The sequence below is a fragment of the Macaca fascicularis genome, chromosome 6, assembly GCF_037993035.2.
Source record: "Macaca fascicularis isolate 582-1 chromosome 6, T2T-MFA8v1.1".
Lineage (NCBI taxonomy): Eukaryota > Metazoa > Chordata > Mammalia > Primates > Cercopithecidae > Macaca > Macaca fascicularis.
In genome coordinates, this window is record NC_088380.1 from 33,396,596 (window position 1) to 33,417,611 (window position 21,016).

The 21,016-nt window shown below is 43.8% G+C and overlaps 1 protein-coding gene across 6 annotated transcripts in view; it reads left to right on the forward strand.

Moving 5' to 3' along the window:
• NPR3 (natriuretic peptide receptor 3) overlaps positions 1–21,016 on the forward strand; it is a 92,813-nt gene that overhangs the window by 60,684 nt on the left and 11,113 nt on the right. For all 6 annotated transcript variants that reach the window (XM_045393579.3, XM_005556658.5, XM_065546140.2 and 3 more), the window contains exons 4-5: positions 15,048–15,183; positions 20,774–20,868. In XM_045393579.3, coding sequence (XP_045249514.1) covers positions 15,048–15,183; positions 20,774–20,868 — 231 coding nt within the window. The remainder of the gene's footprint in view (positions 1–15,047; positions 15,184–20,773; positions 20,869–21,016) is intronic.

A 21,016-nucleotide genomic window follows, 5' to 3' on the forward strand; every position in this document is an offset into this window, starting at 1 on the left:
CAACTCCTGGATTCATTGATTTTTTGGAGGGTTTTTTGTGTCTCTATCTCCTTCAGTTCTGCTCTGATCTTAGTTATTTCTTGCCTTCTGCTAGCTTTCGAATGTGTTTGCTCTTGCTTCTCTAGTTCTTTTAATTGCAATGTTAGGGTGTCAATTTTAGATCTTTCCTGCTTTCTCTTGTGGGCATTTAGTGCTATAAATTTCCCTCTACACACTGCTTTAAATGTGTCCCAGAGATTCTGGTATGTTGTATCTTTGTTCTCATTGGTTTCAAAGAACATCTTTATTTCTGCCTTCATTTCGTTATGTACCCAGTAGTCATTCAGGAGCAGGTTGTTCAGTTTCCATGTAGTTGAGCAGTTTTGATTGAGTTTCTTAGTCCTGAGTTCTAATTTGATTGCACTGTGGTCTGAGAGACAGTTTGTTATAATTTCTGTTCTTGTACATTTGCTGAGGAGTGCTTTACTTCCAATTACATGGTCAATTTTGGAGTAAGTACGATGTGGTGCTGAGAAGAATGTATATTCTGTTGATTTGGGGTGGAGAGTTCTATAGATGTCTATTAGGTCTGCTTGCTGCAGAGATGAGTTCAATTCCTGGATATCCTTGTTAACTTTCTGTCTCGTTGATCTGTCTAATGTTGACAGTGGAGTGTTGAAGTCTCCCATTATTATTGTATGGGAGTCTAAGTCTCTTTGTAAGTCTCTAAGGACTTGCTTTATGAATCTGGGTGCTCCTGTATTGGGTGCATATATATTTAGGATAGTTAGCTCTTCCTATTGAATTGATCCCTTTACCATTATGTAATGGCCTTCTTTGTCTCTTTTGATCTTTGATGGTTTAAAGTCTGTTTTATCAGAGACTAGTATTGCAACCCCTGCTTTTTTTTGTTCTCCATTTGCTTGGTAAATCTTCCTCCATCCCTTTATTTTGAGCCTATGTATGTCTCTGCATGTGAGATGGGTCTCCTGAATACAGCAGACTGATGGGTCTTGACTCTTTATCCAGTTGGCCAGTCTGTGTCTTTTAATTGGAGCATTTAGTCCATTTACATTTAAGGTTAATATTGTTATGTGTGAACTTGATCCTGCCATTATGATATTAACTGGTTATTTTGCTCGTTAGTTGCAGTTTCTTCCTAGCCTCGATGGTCTTTACATTTTGGCATGTTTTTGCAATGGCTGGTACCGGTTGTTCCTTTCCATGTTTAGTGCTTCCTTCAGGGTCTCTTGTAAGGCAGGCCTAGTGGTGACAAAATCTCTAAGCATTTGCTTATCTGTAAAGGATTTTATTTCTCCTTCACTTATGAAACTTAGTTTGGCTGGATATGAAATTCTGGGTTTAAAATTCTTTTCTTTAAGAATGTTGAATATTGGCCCCCACTCTCTTCTGGCTTGTAGAGTTTCTGCTGAGAGATCTGCTGTTAGTGTGATGGGCTTCCGTTTGTGGGTAACCCGACCTTTCTCTCTGGCTGCCCTTAAGATTTTTTCCTTCATTTCAACTTTGGTGAATCTGGCAATTATGTGTCTTGGAGTTGCTCTTCTCGAGGAGTATCTTTGTGGCGTTCTCTGTATTTCCTGGATTTGAATGTTGGCCTGGCCTACTAGGTTGGGGAAGTTCTCCTGGATGATGTCCTGAAGAGTGTTTTCCAACTTGGTTCCATTTTCCCCCTCACTTTCAGGCACCCCAATCAGACGTAGATTTGGTCTTTTTACATAATCCCATACTTCTTGCAGGCTTTGTTCATTTCTTTTTCTTCTTTTTTCTTTTGGTTTCTCTTCTCGCTTCATTTCATTCATTTGATCCTCAATCGCTGATACTCTTTCTTCCAGTTGATCGAGTCGGTTACTGAAGCTTGTGCATTTGTCACGTATTTCTCGTGTCATGGTTTTCATCTCTTTCATTTCGTTTAGGACCTTCTCTGCATTAATTACTCTAGCCATCAATTCTTCCACTTTTTTTTCAAGATTTTTAGTTTCTTTGCGCTGGGTACGTAATTCCTCCTTTAGCTCTGAGAAATTTGATGGACTGAAGCCTTCTTCTCTCATCTCGTCAAAGTCATTCTCCGTCCAGCTTTGATCCGTTGCTGGCGATGAGCTGTGCTCCTTTGCCGGGGGAGATGCGCTCTTATTTTTTGAATTTCCAGCTTTTCTGCCCTGCTTTTTCCCCATCTTTGTGGTTTTATCTGCCTCTGGTCTTTGATGATGGTGATGTACTGATGGGGTTTTGGTGTAGGTGTCCTTCCTGTTTGATAGTTTTCCTTCTAACAGTCAGGACCCTCAGCTGTAGGTCTGTTGGAGATTGCTTGAGGTCCACTCCAGACCCTGTTTGCCTGGGTATCAGCAGCAGAGGCTGCAGAAGATAGAATATTTCTGAACAGCGAGTGTACCTGTCTGATTCTTGCTTTGGAAGCTTCCTCTCAGGGGTGTACTCCTCTCTGTGAGGTTGGGGTGTCAGACTGCCCCTAGTGGGGGATGTCTCCCAGTTAGGCTACTCAGGGGTCAGGGACCCACTTGAGCAGGGAGTCTGTCCCTTTTCAGATCTCAACCTCCGTGTTGGGAGATCCACTGCTCTCTTCAAAGCTGTCAGACAGAGTCGTTTGCGTCTGCAGAAGTGTCTGCTGCGTTTGTTTAGTTTACTGTGCCCTGTCCCCAGAGGTGGAGTCTACAGAGACAGGCAGGTTTCCTTGAGCTGCTGTGAGCTCCATCCAGTTCGAGCTTCCCAGCAGCTTTGTTTACCTACTTAAGCCTCAGCAATGGCGGGCGCCCCTCCCCCAGCCTCGCTGCTGCCTTGCCGGTAGATCACAGACTGCTGTGCTAGCAATGAGGGAGGCTCCGTGGGTGTGGGACCCTCCCGGCCAGGTGTGGGATATGATCTCCTGGTGTGCCTGTTTGCTTAAAGCGCAGTATTGGGGTGGCAGTTACCCGATTTTCCAGGTGTTGTGTGTCTCAGTTCCCCTGGCTAGGAAAAGGGACTCCCTTCCCCCTTGCGCTTCCCAGGTGAGGCAATGCCTCGCCCTGCTTCAGCTCTCGCTGGTCGGGCTGCAGCAGCTGACCAGCACCGATCGTCCGGCACTCCCCAGTGAGATGAACCCAGTACCTCAGTTGAAAATGCAGAAATCACCAGTCTTCTGTGTCGCTCGCGCTAGGAGTTGGAGACTGGAGCTGCTCCTATTCGGCCATCTTGCTCCGCCCCCTCAGCTGTATCGGTTTTGTTCTTTCTTAGGGTTACTCTGTTTTGGTTTTGCTTTTAGTCTTAGGATGAATTGTTAGTCTTTGGACATAGTCTTGACTCATAACGTGTAGTCCTTTTGTGGAGTTTTAGTGGAAAGTCTGAGGCATTCCCCAATTTCCTCTAGCTTGATGGAGTTCAAACTCCAAACTCTCTTCTGTGCAGAGGGCAGCAGTTCAGATGTTCCTCAACTTCTCAGCCTACCCTCTTTCTACTGGACTCCTGATGTCTCCCTTGTGCATGTGCAGTTTAGGAATTAACCAGGGACTACAGAAGTTTATGAAAAGACTTGGGTGCTCCTTTCTCTGTGGCTCTGTTCTTCCCAGGAATTACCCCTTGATACCAGCTCTCACCTATCTCTTCTGATCTTTAAAGCCAAGAAGCTTGTGACCTTCTGCTTGAGTGCCACCTGCCCCCTGCTTCTGGGACCAGGGGGTACCCTCAAGGGAAAAGCCCTGTCAATTTAGTTTCCAAATAGTGTTGTCTCTTCTTTTTAGGGTCAAGTCTCTGCTAGCTACTCTCTGCATTTGGTCAATTTCTAGTGCTTTCAAGTAGTTCTTCAAAAAAGAATTTGGCTGGGTGCGGTGGCTCCTGTCTATAATCCCAGCACTTTGGGAGGCCGAGGTGGGTGAATCACCTGAGGTCAGAAGTTCGAGATCAGCCTGGCCAACATCGTGAAACCCCATCTCTACCAAAAATACAAAAATTAACTGGGTGTGGTGGTGGGCGCCTATAGTCCCAGCTACCCAGGAGGCTGAGGCAGCAGAATTGCTTGAACCCAGGAGGCGGAGGTTGCAGTGAGCCAAGATCACACCACTGCACTCCAGCCTGGGTGACAAGAGTGAGGCTCCATCTCAAAAAAAAAAAAAAAATTTTTGTCCAGGATATAGAATTATTTTTGGAGAGAGTTAATCTGATACAAACTATGCCACCAGTACTGGAACACTCTTTTTAAAAACATAACAATATTTCTACTAATCACACCAAAAAGTTGCCAATGATTCCTTAATTTTACCCAAATGTAGGGAATCGAGTTTCTGATGATGGAGATAATATTTAGTTTAGCTTTTTTTTCTTTAATAGCAAACTTGATAGAAAAGCTTTCTTAAAAAATGAATTTACTCATTCACTGGCTGAGAAGCATATTGTTATTAGGTTGGTGCATGAAAAGTGATGGCAAATACCGCAATTACTAATAGTGATAGCATGACTGTCCTTATCTTGGTGTTAAAGCCTGGAAATCTTCCCCTTGGCAGCAGCTGCTGAGCCAGTTTTATAGTAATCTCAGGTATTCAGGACACAGTCAAGAGAAAAGAAGTATGTGACAAAGGCCTCTGAGCAGCTAAAGTAGATTTATAATCAATTAATTTTATCACAGGGGAGTCTTTCAAATCCTCACTCAGAACCTATTTACCCTGATTTTAAGTACAGCTATAACAAGCCTTGTGATTTCTCCCCCTGGCTTATAGAACATTAGTGGGAGTGAGTGAGAGTGGGGATGATGGCATGCTACGGGCAGGCACAATGTCAGTGGCAGGAAGTGACTGGTGACAGCAGCATTAACTCCAGTGAGTGCAGTTTCTGTATTTGACGCAGGGCTAGGTCCCAGGGTAACAAAGACACTGGAGGTTTCGCTTGTGCATCAAGGAGCTTGTGCAGTATCAGGGTACGCAGATGTGCAAAAGTGCAAAATGGGCTGGTGAGTGAAATAATAACAAACTTTCACTGAGTGCAGTTATGGAAGGAAGGAGGAATTGGATGGTTCAGAGAAGACTTCAGTGAGAAGAACTTTGCTGGCTCACATAAGGTTGATCTCTGTCTGTAGGAGTCTTTGGAGGATACATTCGACACATTGAAAGGAAATCAAGTGGAACTTATAAGTAAAGGCACTATTTTCAAAGCTATGTTTAGGAAAACCTGCAAAGGACGGTTAAGAACCCCAGGGCCTATGAGCATGGTGGGAAGCTGTGACCACCCCTAGACCAGAAGGAGCAAGAGGAGGAAAAGTTACCAGAACTGCAGGGCCTGTGGCGGTTGCGGAGAACTGCCTGTGGCGTCTGGTCTGGGAGAGCAGCCCCTGGCATCCCACCTTTATCTCCTCTGCCCTCTCACCTCCTGCTAATACAACCAGAAGCCAGAGGAAGGGTGGGGGGTGCCCATTGGTGCTGTGGGTATATGTCGGCTTCCCAGGGCACAGAGATGGCTGGAGAAGGGTGGGAAGTGGACTGGAGGGGTAACCTGAGAATAGCCAGCAAAGTTGAGTAGAATTTTGTCTTAGGTGACACATGTCCCTCGGGGAGGACAGTCCCAGCCCCAGAGCTAAGGTGTGAAGTATCTCAAGGCATGCTCAGAGAATCCAAGTGGTTTTGTAAGAAGTAGGGCACAGAGTTCATCTGGGGGGTGGCTAGCAATGGACAGTGTTCCTTACCCTCCTGAAGCATTTAGACTGGATTTGTGAGCTGTTGAGATCCCTAGAGGTCCCCAGCAGGAAGGGGACCAGCAGCCAAGGGGAGAAAGCATGGCAGGAAGGAGTGAGGGTCGTCAGCTCATGTTCCACCAGTGCGGACGAAGAAATAATATCTGAAAAACACAAGTCTGGTGTCAGCATTGTGTAGATAGCACAATCCCCACCTCAGTAGTGATGGAGGCGACTGGACCGTTCATGATCGTAGCCTTACATATCACAGTCAGCATATTTCTGTTACCAAGGCAGCAATGTCTGTGGTTCATTTTAGGAGCATTTCCAACCAAAGGTCTTTAGATTACATAAAAAGTTTTGATACTTAGAGAAATGATATTAAGGAACCTGGAAAATTTGCTTATTTGAAACATCTTTTTTTTCCCCTAATGAGATAAATGAAGTTTTGCTACATTTATTATTATTATTGTAACTTATCAAGGCTATTATTATAATTATCACTCCAGAATAAAGAACTTAATTTATAAGAAAAAAACAAACAACCCCATCAAAAAGTGGGCAAAGGATATGAACAGATACTTCTCAAAAGAAGATATTCATACAGCCAACAGACACATGAAAAAATGCTCGTCATCACTGGCCATCAGAGAAATGTAAATCAAAACCACAATGAGTTACCATCTCACACCAGTTAGAATGATGATCATTAAAAAGTCAGGAAACAACAGGTGCTGGAGAGGATGTGGAGAAATAGGAACACTTTTACACTGTTGGTGGGATTGTAAACTAGTTCAACCATTGTGGAAAACAGTATGGCGATTTCTCAAGGATCTAGAACTAGAAGTACCATACGACCCAGCCATCCCATTACTGGGTATATACCCAAAGGATTATAAATCATGCTGCTATAAAGACACATGCACACGTATGTTTATTGTGGCACTATTCACAATAGCAAAGACTTGGAATCAACCCAAATGTCCATCAGTGACAGACTGGATTAAGAAAATGTGGCACATATACACTATGGAATACTATGCAGCCATAAAAAAGGATGAGTTCATGTCCTTTGTAGGGACATGGATGCAGCTGGAAACCATCATTCTCAGCAAACCATCGCAAGAACAGAAAACCAAACACCGCATGTTCTCACTCACAGGTGGGAATTGAACAATGAGATCACTTGGACATGGGAAGGGGAACATCACACACTGGGGCCTATTGTGGGGAGGGGGATGTGGGAGGGATGGCACTGGGAGTTATATCTGATATAAATGACGAGTTGATGGGTGCTGACAAGTTGATGGGTGCAGCACACCAACATGGCACATGTATACATATGTAACAAACCTGCACGTTGTGCACATGTACCCTAGAACTTAAAGTACAATTAAAAAAAAAAAACTTTCAAAACCAAAGTCATCGTATTTCATAGTGAGTGCTAGTTGGAAAACATTTAATCAGTAGATCTTTTATTACCTGGTGGAGTTACTCATGTGTTTAGCTGCTGTGTGAGGTAGGACATTCATCCTCCATGTCTGGCTTATTTAGAGGCATCTTTGGTGAGTTCACGACTTAGCAGAAATCCTGATTCACTTGACCCGATTCTTGAGTCAAGCTGTTGTTAGCTGCTTGTTTAAAGACTAGGTTGAGATGAGGGACAATTAGTTTGTTGTCTCATGTCCTGTTTTGCCCTTTCTCTTCCATCTTCTGCCATGTCATTCCCTCTCCAGGTGCAGGTTCTGTCCCTCCCTCACCCTGATGATGGGTTGGAGGTCAACTCAGTCACAGCAACTGAAGGACATTGTCAGTTTTAGTCTTGTGTCATTTGTCTCTCTCAGTGTACATGCTCACTTGTAGAGCCACCCAAGTATTGGCCAATTAAAAACACAAACTGGAGCACAAAACTGTTTTCTCATATTTGCTGGCTTAACAAATGTGTCAATAGGATAAATGTTATAACTGGGCAAGCCAGCTTTAGACTCTTAAAAACTTGCCCACTCAACGTTTTCTTGAGTTTTGACCCCATCCACTCACCAAGATCTCTTTTTCCTGTTAGGATGTTAGTCAGACTCCCCATCTATGAATGTTTTGTAAGGTGCAACAGAACTCAAGCTATGTTTACATAACTCCTAGCATATAGTAGGTGTTCAATAAAAGTTGGCTATTATAATTATTGCCCAGCAGTGAAGAGAACTGCTTGACTTTGTTTAATTTAGTATTTTGTAAATCTGCTTAACCAAAATACTGCTATTTCTAGAACCATTCATTAACATTTCAAGGAATGCTACTGTTCTGTGGAATACAGCTTGGGAAACTCTGAATTAAGAATTGGACAAAATTAAACTGTTGGAGTTGGGGTTCTGGATCTTAGCTTAGTCCTCACCACACCTTGAAATTGCTTAAATAAAAACAGGGAAGTTTCATTTTAGGGTATAAAACAGAAATTAAAAAAAAAAAAGCCACCTGTATAAAAGCCTGTATTTTTGTCCATTTATTCTTTGTAAACACATCTCTAGGTGACTCAAAAAGTTCAAGGGAAGCTGTCTGAAGTTCTCAGGACCAGTTTAAGAGGGTATCGTGAAGTCAGAGAAATTAGAATTATATGCTCCTTCTGATTTTGGCCTATCAGAAGTAATAAAGCCAGAAATTGTACCCCTCCTCTTTCCCTGTCTCCACCTCCCTTTGACCTGGTCACCCCTCTTCCTGTCTGTATTGCTGCCTGGCACAGTTGCAGGGTGAGTGGGATGCCTGCTCCTGCTCCTGTTCCTGCCCTTCTCCTGTTGGGTTTTGGTTTATGCCTTTGCCCACCTCAACTTCGTGCCTTGATAGGACACAGACCTCTGGGAAGAGAGGCCTGCATGTGTCCCGAGCAGTCTTATGGGGATTGGGTCACCAGCCTTCCAGAAGCATGTCTGGTTGGCACTGGTGAATCGTCAGGGCCTAGGGCAGACATCACTCACTTGCTCATCTGAAGGCCAGGAACGATTATGTCATTATGTGTGTGCATTTCTCAACTAAGCCTTCAAGAGGGTGATGGGATGAGAAGCATCTGTATATGACGCATGTGTGACACATCCAAAGGGCAAATATATCAGATGACCATCTTCCCTGTGTGAGCCTTGGGAGAATTTTCAAAAGTCATTCTCACGTACTTGTGCTCCATACCCACCAATTCCAAAAATCGATGCCCACGGAGATGTCCTCGTTGCTTCCCACGAACAGGACCAGCGTTCCTTGCTGAGGTGTGCTCATGCCTCTGGATTCAGCTCTGTGACCCTCTGCTGTCCCTGTCATTGTGGGAGGTGAATGAGGGCTCTAACTCTACCTAATGATCTTCCTAAGATTGCTTTTGTTTAATGATCCAGTCTGTTCTAGGCGATGAGAGGGAAAACAGTCTGCAGGCAGCCCCACCTCAGGAAGGTCCAAGTTAATTTGCCAGCCCAGGGCATTGCTACCAGTGCAGAACTGAGCCCATGATAGGGACAGTTATTTGGGAAACTTAAGTCAGACCCCACCCTAAATAAGTTCTAACTTCGGTCTGTGGAGCAAGAAGTATGCCAGAGGGTTCAGCGACGCTTCCGCTATGCACAGAGTTGCAGAGGAAGACCCCGGCTCTCTCCCTGTGGTGTTTCCTGACTGTCAGCCACCTGCCCTTTGCATTTTCCCAGAGTTCCACTGGGATAAGGGTGCAGATTTTCAGCTTCACTTTCCTCAAGGCTAAAATACATCGTCAAGTGACCATGTGAGAATTCCATGAAGGCAGTCCCTCTACAGAACAGACATGGGGATCTCTGTCAGTAAGAAAGAGACCTCCCTCTGTTTGGTGCTGAGGAGGTTGTGAGGCTACTCGGTTTATGGCAGTTGCTGCTGTGACCCTAAATTGTACACTTAATTTCATGATTGAAAAGGAAATTGAACAAAAATAGATACTCTATTTTTAAAGTCTAGGTACTGTATTGTATTTGTAAAGTGTTCATCAAATGCGGAATGTTCTTTAACCTTCGTGCTATGCACACAGCGTTCCCAGACCACTTCCTTCTGCTATCTACCACCTCCAGAATGAAACTGGACCAGTTTCATCTCAGGCCAGAGAAGGTGGTCTGGCCATTGTTCACTATGATGAGGGACAAACCTGTGATGGACCCATCTCCTCTCTGACCTACTTCCCATCCAAATTTCCCTTTCCCCCATCTCCCCTTCAACCAAAATGGGTGATTAGATGGCATGTCTTTTGCAAGTGATTCTTGAGAAATGCTGCCTGGCACCCTCAGTTTCCCTTCTTTGCACTGGGAACCACCAGTCTGTGGTAGGGAAGGTAGAACTACTGTGTGCTATGCTTGAGTTCCCGTGAATACCAAAGGCAAAGCTCCAGGACAGCCTAGCTAAGCATTGAACTCGGTCACTTTCTTCCAGCAGCCTCTGTCTGAGAGCTTGACAGCCTTTCTCAGATATCCAGCAACCCCAAGAGCTAGACCACTCTCACTTTACAGAACAGCTGAGGCCTGCAGCGTTCTATGCTGACTTGTTTGGAATGCAGGCATTGAGGAATTCATCTGACTATGAATTTGCGTCTCCAGAGAGAAGTGAGAGCGACGTGGCTCGCTGCCATGGTTGGGAGCCAGGCTATGAGCAGCAACACTTTATGATCAGTTAGAAAATAAACAGCAGCAACAACTTGATTTCTATTCAGCTCTCCCCATGATAGAGGATCTAAAAAAACACTAATAAATCAATGTGGCTGGCAGGTGCTATCAGAGAGGAAGGCCGGGGCAAAAACAGTGTTCTTCCATCCTGGCCAGCTGCAGAGGACAGAATCAAGAGAATGGAGATGACGGGCCTGGCACGGTGGCTCATGCCTGTAATCCTAGCACTTTGGGAGGCCGAGGTGGGCGAGTCACTTGAGCTCCAGTTTGAGACCAGCCTGGGCAACATGGTGAAACCACATGTCTACAAAAAATACAAAAATTAACCGGGCATGGTGGTGCACACCTGTAATCCCAGCTACTTGTGGGGCTGAGGCAGGAGGAGCACTTGAACCGGGTAGGTCAAGGCTGTAGTGAGCTGAGATTGCACCACTGTACTCCAGCCTGGGTGACAAAGTGAGACTCTGTTTAAAAAAGAGAAAGAAAGAGAGAAAATAGAAATGAAAGGAATGAGAGTTTATGCCTTCTTGTCATGCTATCTTCTTTTTGCAAGAATAAGTGGAACATGGTGAAAGCTTTTCATCTCATTGGAAGGCCACTTGATTTGATAAACAGCACCAATAATGATTACCCTGGAGCATGGCTTTCAGCGAGGCCCGTGTCACAACTTAGCAACTTGCATGCACAGAGCTGTCTACCTGTTTGTAGGTAGCAGTGGTGCTTTTTGGTGGAGATTGGAAACTGCATTGTTCTCTTCTCCCCGTTTTCTGAGCATCTAGTAGAAGAAATGGCTGCATGTAGGAACTTAGTTAAGGCTTATGGCTGATGATAGTAAGGAAAATTTCCTGGCAATAAGGGATGCTAATTACTAGAACAGTTTGCTCCGTGGGGGAATCCCAGCTGTTTACCTGTGATAGCTAACAGCATCATGACCTGTGTTGGTCAGGACTTGGACTTTGAGGTTCAAGGGTTGTTCTGTCCAGAGGCAGGGGGCGTATTAGCTGACCTTGTTCCTTTCAGCCTGGAGGGCCAATAGGAAGTGTTCCTAAGCCAACTTCATACTTGGGGGTTTTTTTTTCTCCCTTATTTTTTTCTTAATTTGCACGTCTCATTTTCAGTGTCTACAATGTGCTAATGGGCTTTCCACCCACTAAAAATCACGTGTAGATGTGAGAATGTTCTGGAGAAAAGCCGGTCTCTGGGGCTTTGCTTCTGGCTTGAGGTTCTGTGAGGTAGGTGTTAGGAAACCTCCCCCGCAGTGGGCCGGGTGCCAGCAAACCTCAGCGGGGTCAGCAGCTCTTCTGATAATTTTGGCAGGAGAGGGAGACACTCAGCCACCCTGAGAAGAAAGAATGTATATTTTGCGATCCATTTGCAAATCAAGCTAGAATGCATTTTCAGAACTGGGTGTGTATTCAGGGCCTGTCTATTTCTTTCCACCATCAAACCTGCGAGGACAAAAGTAACTCAAGTTCAATATAACTCAAGTTCATTGTTCTCCACCACATAATCTTTCTTCCTATCCTGGATTGTAGCGGGGCAACTCAGAAGGCATGTCAAGAAGGAAGGAAGGGGAAGGGCAAGACAGGATATGGTAATGGGGCGCACAGTCAGTGCTTCGGGTGATCAACATCAACATGGTGGTCCTGGGTTAGGATTTCGAGGAGGCGACGGAAGGAGGAGGATGAGAGGGGGATGGGTGATGCCTGGTGGCTGGTGCTTCACAATTTAAGCAAGGCGTGTCTTGGGAACCGCAGCAACAAGGAACTTGCAGGGCACAACCTTTGTACAACAAGGAAAGAATGCAGGAAGGCTGAGGAGAGCAACCAATGCTCTTCGGGTCTTCAAAGTGACAAGGGGATTTGATCAGAACTTTCTGAGGGCACCTGGCATCTCCCACAGGCCATGACTCTGTGATTCTCTGACTTTCCTCTGGAGCTGGCTGGCTTCTGTAAAATTATCAAAGAGAAGATAGACCTTAAACTTTAAAAAAATGTGGCCTGAGAATGAAATTATACCGCTAAAGTTCACTTATTAAAATTCATCAGCATGAAGACTTTCTCAAGCCATAATGACTTCATGGCCTAAGTGGAAATTTCATATTCCTTTGGAAAATCAAATTGGCATAGCCAAATGAGCAGAAAATTGTCTTTGACTTGTAGATGTTATTTCTACATTATTTTTCTTTGCGTGAGAAACTAATCACTCACTCTGACACTTAGGCTTGACAGCTAGGAGTAAGAGTCAGAATCTGTCAGTTGCTTCCATGGAACTGTTTGCGGTGTTTTACGTGCACTGGTTCATTCAATCCTCAGAAGAGCTCTCTGAGGTGAGATGGTACTAAACCCCCACTTAACAGATGAGGAAATGGAAGATTAGAGAGATTAAGTAACCCATCAGGGCCAAGACTGGACTGTGTGTCCAGCCAGCTAATTCCAAACTCCTGCAAATCATCAGTCTTTCCCACTCTCTACCTCTTTCAGAGGGTCAACAGATGACCACTTGAACTGCACCTGTCATAGTAGGGTGGAATTAAGAGCTTGGTGTTGTGGAACAAAGAGAACTGTCTACTGTCTGGGGCACAAACAACATGAACACTAGCCTTCTCTCCCACTGAGTGTAAAATGGGCCAATAACACACATGATAACTGTAAGAAAATCACTTATATATTGAATACTGCTGTTAAGAATTTGAAACTAAGCGGGATCTCTAGGTTAATAATTCTCCATCTCTAGAGCGTCACAACACCAAAAGCTAACAGTGAATGCTGACTCTGTCAGACACTCTTTGAAGTCTTCTACATTTTTTCATTTGTTTAAACCTAACGGCATCCCCATGAGATAGGTACTGTTATTTTTCTCATTTTCCAGATGAGGAAACCAGAACACAACTAGGAAGTGGCAGAGCTGGAAAGGGGGTCCAGGATATTTAAACATTAGGCTAAACTGCTTCTCAGCACTAGTTTTTGGCAAACATGAAATATCTGCTTCTGGGATGCAAACAGGAGTTCCCATCCTAGGGGTGGGATAAGGTTAAGTAGATCCAGTTGCCGAGCTGTATCTTGTGAATGTTTGTGCACCTGAACCAGGTGATGCAGAAGGTCAGTTGCAGCTGTCTTCCCACGAGATTTCCTTCTAGAGATGGGGCGGGTAGTGGGGTTTCCCCACTAAGCCATGCCAGGTGGTTATCTACAGAATGCTCAGTTCATTTTGCATCATTGGCATTTTGTCTTTGACATTTTCTTCTGAAATGAGAAGGCTTGGACTTTTTGTACTTTTTGTACAGAGTTTGTTTGTAAGCCTCTTGGTGTTTCAAGATAGAATCTGCTCATTCATATCCAATGAATGTTATAATGGGTTTAAATGTGGTATTAGAATTTATCAAAGGTTGCTTTTAATGTAGGTAAGGGGTGAACTAAAGTGATTAGATGCCTGCTGAAGACAGTCCAAGTTCCTCAGTGTGGTCTCCAGATTCTCGATGATCTGACTCTCCTTACCTCTCCAGCCTCCTTACCTCTCCATCTTGGTGTGACCCTGTTTCTCTTGCTGCCAGCCTAGCAAAACATTTGCACTTCCCAAAATACACCAGGCTGTCAGAATGTGCCCTGACTCTGTGTCTTTGCCCCCACCTGAGAAACATCTCCTCATCTTCAAAACTCAGTTCAACTTTTTTCACTGCTGTTAAGCCTCTCTTTCCCGCCCTTCTCCAACCCATCAGACTGACCACTCCCATTTTGGTATTTGTACTGTATTCTGAACAGACCTTGAACACAGCACAGACTCCAACACTTTAAAGCCCATAAAATATCATGATAGCATTGGCTTCTGTTAGTTGGGAATTTGATATGTGCCAGGCATGATAATACCAAGCATTTTATTTAACAGACTTCTTGCAACCACCTCTTGAAGCAGGCATTAGTCTCATGGTCAATATATAGATGAAAAGAACAAAGCTCAAATAGATGAAGTGACTTCCCCCAATCCACATGACCAGTGTCTATGTTTAGGAAACTTTTAAGTTTCCTGAGGGCAAGGGCTAGCTTACTTGAGTCAGGGCTCAACTGGGATATACCAACAGTCCAAGCCTGTTTTCCATTCCTGTCCTTGGAGCTTGGCAGGGAGTAGGGATAGGGAGTGGTTAGATGTACTCAAAACACAAATTGGAAAGAGAGACTAAGACATTTTTACTAATGGGAGAGAGGACACAAATGCTAGGCAGACAGGCAGAAGTTACAGCATCTACTCTTCTTTGCACTCATAGCACCAGCACTCTAGTAGGTATCAACAGTTGTTAAATATAAACGAATGGATCTCTACTGTTCTTTCGTTATGCTCCACATTCAGAGCATGAAGAGATCATGGGGCTGTTGAAGATGGAGAAGACCTCAAAGGGGAGGCTGAACTCACATAAGCTTGAGATAGAGGCAGATGTGGGGAAGGAGGAGGGGACTTGTCCAAAAGGGACCGTTGGCAAAGGTGGGCACACTTGAAATTCTTGACCTGGTTAACAGGTACAGTTTTCTTAACTTCTGTAATAGGCTTCCAAATTCCCCAACTGGGGAAGGGCTTTCCCCTCTGAGCCATGCCAGGAAAGTCATGGCATGATTCTTGTTAGTGCCCCTTCTGCCCACCTCTGCCATGGCTAACAGCCCTCAAGTCTAACTTGTTAACCCTTTGGATTGCTCATCTTATTCCTGACATGAGTCAGTCATGTGGTGTTTTGGCTCACGCATCTGGGGTTTTCTTTTCAGGTTAACATGTTTGTTGAAGGATTCCATGATGCCATCCTCCTCTACGTCTTGGCTCTACATGAAGTACTCAGAGCTGGTTACAGCAAAAAGGATGGAGGGAAAATTATACAGCAGACTTGGAACAGAACATTTGAAGGTAGGGATTCCATCTATAAGGCAATGACATGGGGCCAATTGAGCTGCTGATTTTCTGGTTCTAGTTTTCACAGTTGCAGCTGTGAGGCCTTTCCAGCTTCTTGCTTTTCTCAGCTGTAAAGCGGCCCATCTCATAGGCTTGTTGTGCCAATTAAATGAGTTAATACATGTGAAAGTGCTTTGAAAAAGCTCCACTGAAAGAGGAAAGGCCTTGTCTCCTGATTATTTAGGTAACAGCTCTATGCTTGTTAATATTGCATTGAACACAAGCCTCATGCATAACAGGACAATCAGTTTGTGAAGAGTTTTGTGATGATTTTAAAACAAGTATTAATCCCAGATATACATTCATGTGTTCAGACTATGTTGGTTTTTGTGAAACGCAGAAAACATTAACTGTCACAGTTAAACCTGGTGGTTTGAGATGATTAGCAGGTCCAGTCGAGCCCTGTGTTTTTTTGGTTTTTGTTTTTCGTTTTTTTTGAGATGGAGTTTTTGCTCTTGTTGCCCAGGCTGGAGTTCAGTGGCACGATCTCGGCTCACTGCAACCTCCGCCTACTAGTTTTAAATGGTTCTCCTGCCTCAGCGTCCTGAGTAGCTGGGTTTACAGGCACCCACCACCACACCTGGATAATTTTTGTATTTTTTAGTAGAGACAGGGTTTTACCATGTTGGCCAGGTTGATCTCAAACTCCTGACCTCAGGTGATCCACTCACCTTGGCCTCCCCAGCTTTCTTAATAACAGGGAAGTATAGGAAAACAACAAAAAATGGCCCATAATCTCATCTCAAGCAACCTCTGTTGGCACTGAAAAATAGTACAAGATAAGACTATGCTTGGCTAGGAAATTTAAACAGTACAAAAATGTGCAAATTGAGAGGTGAAAGCTTTCCTTCCCAACCTAGTCCCCTCTCCCCACTGTGAATCACTATTAACGATTTTCTATGATTCTGTCTACAAATATTTTAAGTCTTCTGCCAGCACATATGCATTTGTATATCTTATCTTAAAATTTGCATGAAAGGGGTCATAGTATGAATGCTATTTTTCATCTTAGGTGTTTTACTTGTATGTCAAGTTAAAGAATTTTCCATATGAGAACTCACTGATCCAACACATTTTTAAATGACAGTTACATATTTTTCTACTGTATGGCTGTACAGGAATTTCTTTAACCAATCTCCTATTGATGGACACTTGTAAAGTTGTTTACAATTTTTGCTATTATGCAATATGCTGTCACAAGCCTCTTGCACATCTTGAAGAATTTTTGTGAGTCCTTCCAACAGGGAACATTCCTACTTGTGGGATTTCTGGGTCCAAAAGTATGTTGGTGCTTTTTAAAGTGCATTAGAAATTGCCAAAAAGCTTCCAGAAAGTTCTGCTAATCTATATTCTTGCTAACAGTGTATTTAAGAGTGCTAGTTTTCTCTCACCTCGCCAACACTCAAAGAAAATGAACATGAAACTCAATATGGAAGTGACCTCACTACTGGAGCCTTGCAGATATCAACTCTATATTCATTTATTCATTCAACAAATGTTCATTGAGCACCTACTATGTACCAGGTGCTGTTCAAGGTGCTGAGGATTCAGCAGTGAACTAAAGACATTTCATGCAATCAGTTGAGCTTACATGCCAGTGGGGGGAACAGGCAACAAACAATGAATACAGTATACCTTTCAGAGCTATAAAATAAGGTAGGATAGGGAGCTAGAAAATGCCAGGCAAGGAGGAGTGGGACTGCTAGTTTAGAGTGGTCAGGGAAGGTCTCTGTGAGAGTGAAGTTGAGTAGAGACCCAAGGGAAGTGAGGGAAGCTCTGTAGCTGTTTAGGAGAGAGCATTCCAGAGGGAGTGGTAAACGTGGAGATCCTGAGTGCATGTGGGAGACTATGGAGTGTTCCCAGAGAGAGCAAGATGGCTAATGTGGCTGACACCAAGTGTGACAGGCAGTGTGATAGGTGCCAAAGCCCGAGAGGTAATGGGGTCAGATCATGCGGACCTGCAAGCCTTGCTGAGATCTTTGGGCTCCACCTGGGTGAGACAGAAAGTCACCTGAGGCTTTTGAGTGACACGATCTGCCTTGTGTGTTAAAAGGGGTCCTTATGGCTGCTATGTGGGAAATAAAGTAGATACGCTTATGGGTATCACTTGACAACCCGGTACATAAAGTACAAATCGCTGAACCAGGGTTCAGTGCATCCTAGCCACTAACTAGTAACCTTGTCCTCTGAGCTTCTCTTTCTTCACCTGTGTGATAAGGAGGTTGGTCTAGTTAATGACTGACAAGAGCTCTTTCAGTTTTACATAGTGCTTGCTCTTCCTTTGAGCCCTGTAATGCACTGGGGTATGCCTATATCTATTTGTAATCACACTAGTGACATTTTTCAATGGCAGGAGCAAATACTGCCAAGTTTAGATTTGAGGCACATTTTTTTTTCAGTTGGGACTTCTGTCCCTCGGTTTGTCCTCAGTTCTTAGAAAGGGCAGGACAGGACAGTAGGGAGAGGTTGAGCTCCATCTAGAGTTGTCTGGGCAGTTTCTATGGTGGCAATTGGCAGATTTCATTTCTCTCTAGTGGAAGCCATGTCTTACTCAAAACCGGAGTGACATCTCCCTTAGCATTAGACAGATTGTAGTTCATGGGTGAATACACCTCCGGGATTATCTTATTTTACCTCTGACTGCTTCAGTTGAGGAGCTGGAATCCAACAGGATAATTCTGGGGGCATATTAGGACAGAGCCAAATTTCCCAGAAGTTTTGCACAATACACTGAGAACCTGGCATCTGTGGACACGACCTTGGTCGGCCACATCCCATTCTTAGCTATTACTCACCACGTGGTGTGGTCATTTGTTCTTGGTCTTCTGACAGAGGGACAGGAGCCAGAGTTGGGGGATGCTGGAGGGCGCCACTGAGGGAGGGTGTGAAGGGGAGGGTAGTTGCCCATGATGGCTGGAATGTATTTTGGTTAGAGCCAGGGCATGGGCTCAGTTTTCCCATAGGCTATCTTGATGTCTGTATTCTAAGGCCAGTTCTACACAGGCAATATGAAATGAGTCCTGAAACAACCAACTGTGCAGTTCAATCTACAATTAGAATCTCATTTGGTCAAATGTAAAGATAATTGAGGCCAAGGTAAGTTTTTGGCTTGAATTGCTTGGAGAGCCCATTTTATTTGCTAAACAATGGTCCATCTGAGGGTAGGCCTAAAAAGAACTCTAAGGTATCTGTATGAAGAAAAACCCAAACCTTCCTAAAATTAAAAACAATTTTAACTTTATTGGTCACCATTCGGTGACCATTAAGTTGTCAAGGGAAAAATACTCTGGCTGTGATTTGACAAATTTGGCTTTTATTGCCATGAAACCTGTGATCAACTCTCATTTCAATAAACGGCCTGGGAAGAAGCTGGATTTCCTCTGTGTGAGAGGTCAGAGTGACAAGGTAAATAGGACTGTGGCTTAAACTTTGAGCTCCACTACAGCCAAATAGAAATGGGGTGGAAAGTCTCATTACTTATGTACAGGAAAATTCTGCTGTAAGCCTGACAATCTCACCTTATGTACGATACTCTCAGGTGAAGTCTCACTTTGCTAATTGGCCACCCTGAGGATTCTCACCCCATTTCTTGGCAGAATTGCAATAGCTTAAAGGTACAATAGGTCTTAAATTACTAGGGCCACCTCATCTTATAAAATGCTCTGCAAAATACTTAGCAGGACACAACATCACAAACACCTCTCAACAGAATGACAAATGGTTTTGGATGGCCAATAGCTATATATTTTAAGCCTATTTATCACTTAAGAGTTTTATAGGCTCTCAAGGATACACAAGTTTATGGTAGGTGTACCCTTTGTAACCAGTCTATATTAAGAAGACAAAAAAATCAAAGTGAATGCTAGCTTCCATTCTGTTTCTGGTAAAGTAGACCAAAGTCTGGAAAAATCAGTGGGCCTTCAAACCACAACCCAAAGGACAGTAAACCTAAATACCTGCCCTCTCCAAGCCACACTAGAGGATGGAACTTTCCCTTGGGATCCTTTTTCCCAGACATTCATTTTACTAGAGGAGTCAGTACTTCCAGAGAGAACCAAATCAGAGAACCAAATCAATAGAAAGGCCAATTAAGAATTACACCAAACTCTCCCCAGATGAAAAGGAAATAACTTTAGTTAATAAAAATGGGGCTGATGTATGCAATCTCTTATTCAGTGAATGAGAATTATGACACAGACATATTTAATATCAGCCAATAACATATATTTGTTTTATTGATTAGCTGCTCTGAGCCACCATTATAGGCCAAAGCAAGTGGATACCCAAGGCCCTCCATTCTGTGGCCACCCGGTTCCAGCCTTATATGTCACTGACTCCCTTTTTCCACATGGGCCATCTTCCCAGAAATCTCACAATTCCTCTGGTGTCTTTGGGCCTCTGTGCCTTGGTAGACACACCTAGGCCAGCCTTTCAGCCTCTCTCCCACTTCTTGATTACTGCTTGCCCAATCTCAGACTTCCTCCAACATCCCTATGAAATTCCTGCTCTTTCACTGAGTCCTCCCTGATTCTCCAGCTTGATGTGCTGGCTCCTCCTCTGAGTGATGTGGGCACAGTCAGGTCTTCTCTACCAAGAGTAATTATAAAATAAATAGTAGTAATAACAGTGATAGTAATAATGACAGTAGGTGAAAACAATTAACATCCCTTAAATGTGCTGAAAGTGCTTCATTTGTTTTATGTCATTTAATCTTCTCCACGGCTGCTTGGTAGGGAGGTACTATTATGCCCATTTTACAGTTGTGGAGACTGAGGCTTAGAGGGCTAAGTTCCTTGTCCAAAGTCATGGAGCTATGTAAATGTAGAAACTGGTATTTGAAAGCAAGTGGTTAGATTCTGGTGTGAACAAGCTAAATCCCCAGTCCAGGCTGCCCCTCTCTAGAGCAGAGAATGTGTTCAATTCATCTTTGCCTCAGCTGCAGCACTAATTCAGTACTAAGCGTCCAGAGAATGTTTGGATAAACAATCAGCGAAGAACTCAACCGGGATAAAGAAGAATAGCTTTTCTTAGCTATTGGCCCCGGTGACCCACAAAGCAGGCCCGCTGCTCTCCTGTGTATTAAAGCAGCCTGGAAAAAAGCACATTCACTGAGTCCTGGCCCTGGAATGATTTTTCTTTTATAATGTTCGTCCAATGATAACGCAAACCCATGGCAAATCTATAAATGTACCCTACCTCCACTTCTAACTCTGCAATAAAAAAAAAATTAATACAAAACTCTGGGATAAGCACGCTGCTTTCAGGATTAGCCTTAATCTTTTTTTCAAACATATTCCCCAAAGAAGATCATTTATTTCTTTTTCTTTTCATTTTTAAATGGAGAAATGTTAAGAATTTAGGAATGCAGACGCAGATGAAATTACAATGTCTTTCCAAAATGCCAACAAAAATGCTCAGAGTCTGATGAGATTCCCTGTGGCATGAGTTTGTTTAAAAAATCCTGCCAATTCATTCTCTTGTTTTTGTTGGCAGACAGAGGTATTTTAAGTAACCAACGTTGAGTTCTTCGCTTCTGGTCCTGTAGGTATCGCCGGGCAGGTGTCCATAGATGCCAATGGAGACCGATATGGGGATTTCTCTGTGATTGCCATGACTGATGTGGAGGCGGGCACCCAGGAGGTGAGCACGTGAGACTCTGTACCAGTTGCTCCTTCTGCCCGTGGGGACTCTGAGGAATGCATTTGTTCTGGTGGCCAAAGAGCTGTCTCCAATGCAGCTTCCAAATAAAAATGAGTTGAAAAACCTCAACTTTTGATTGAGGGTATCA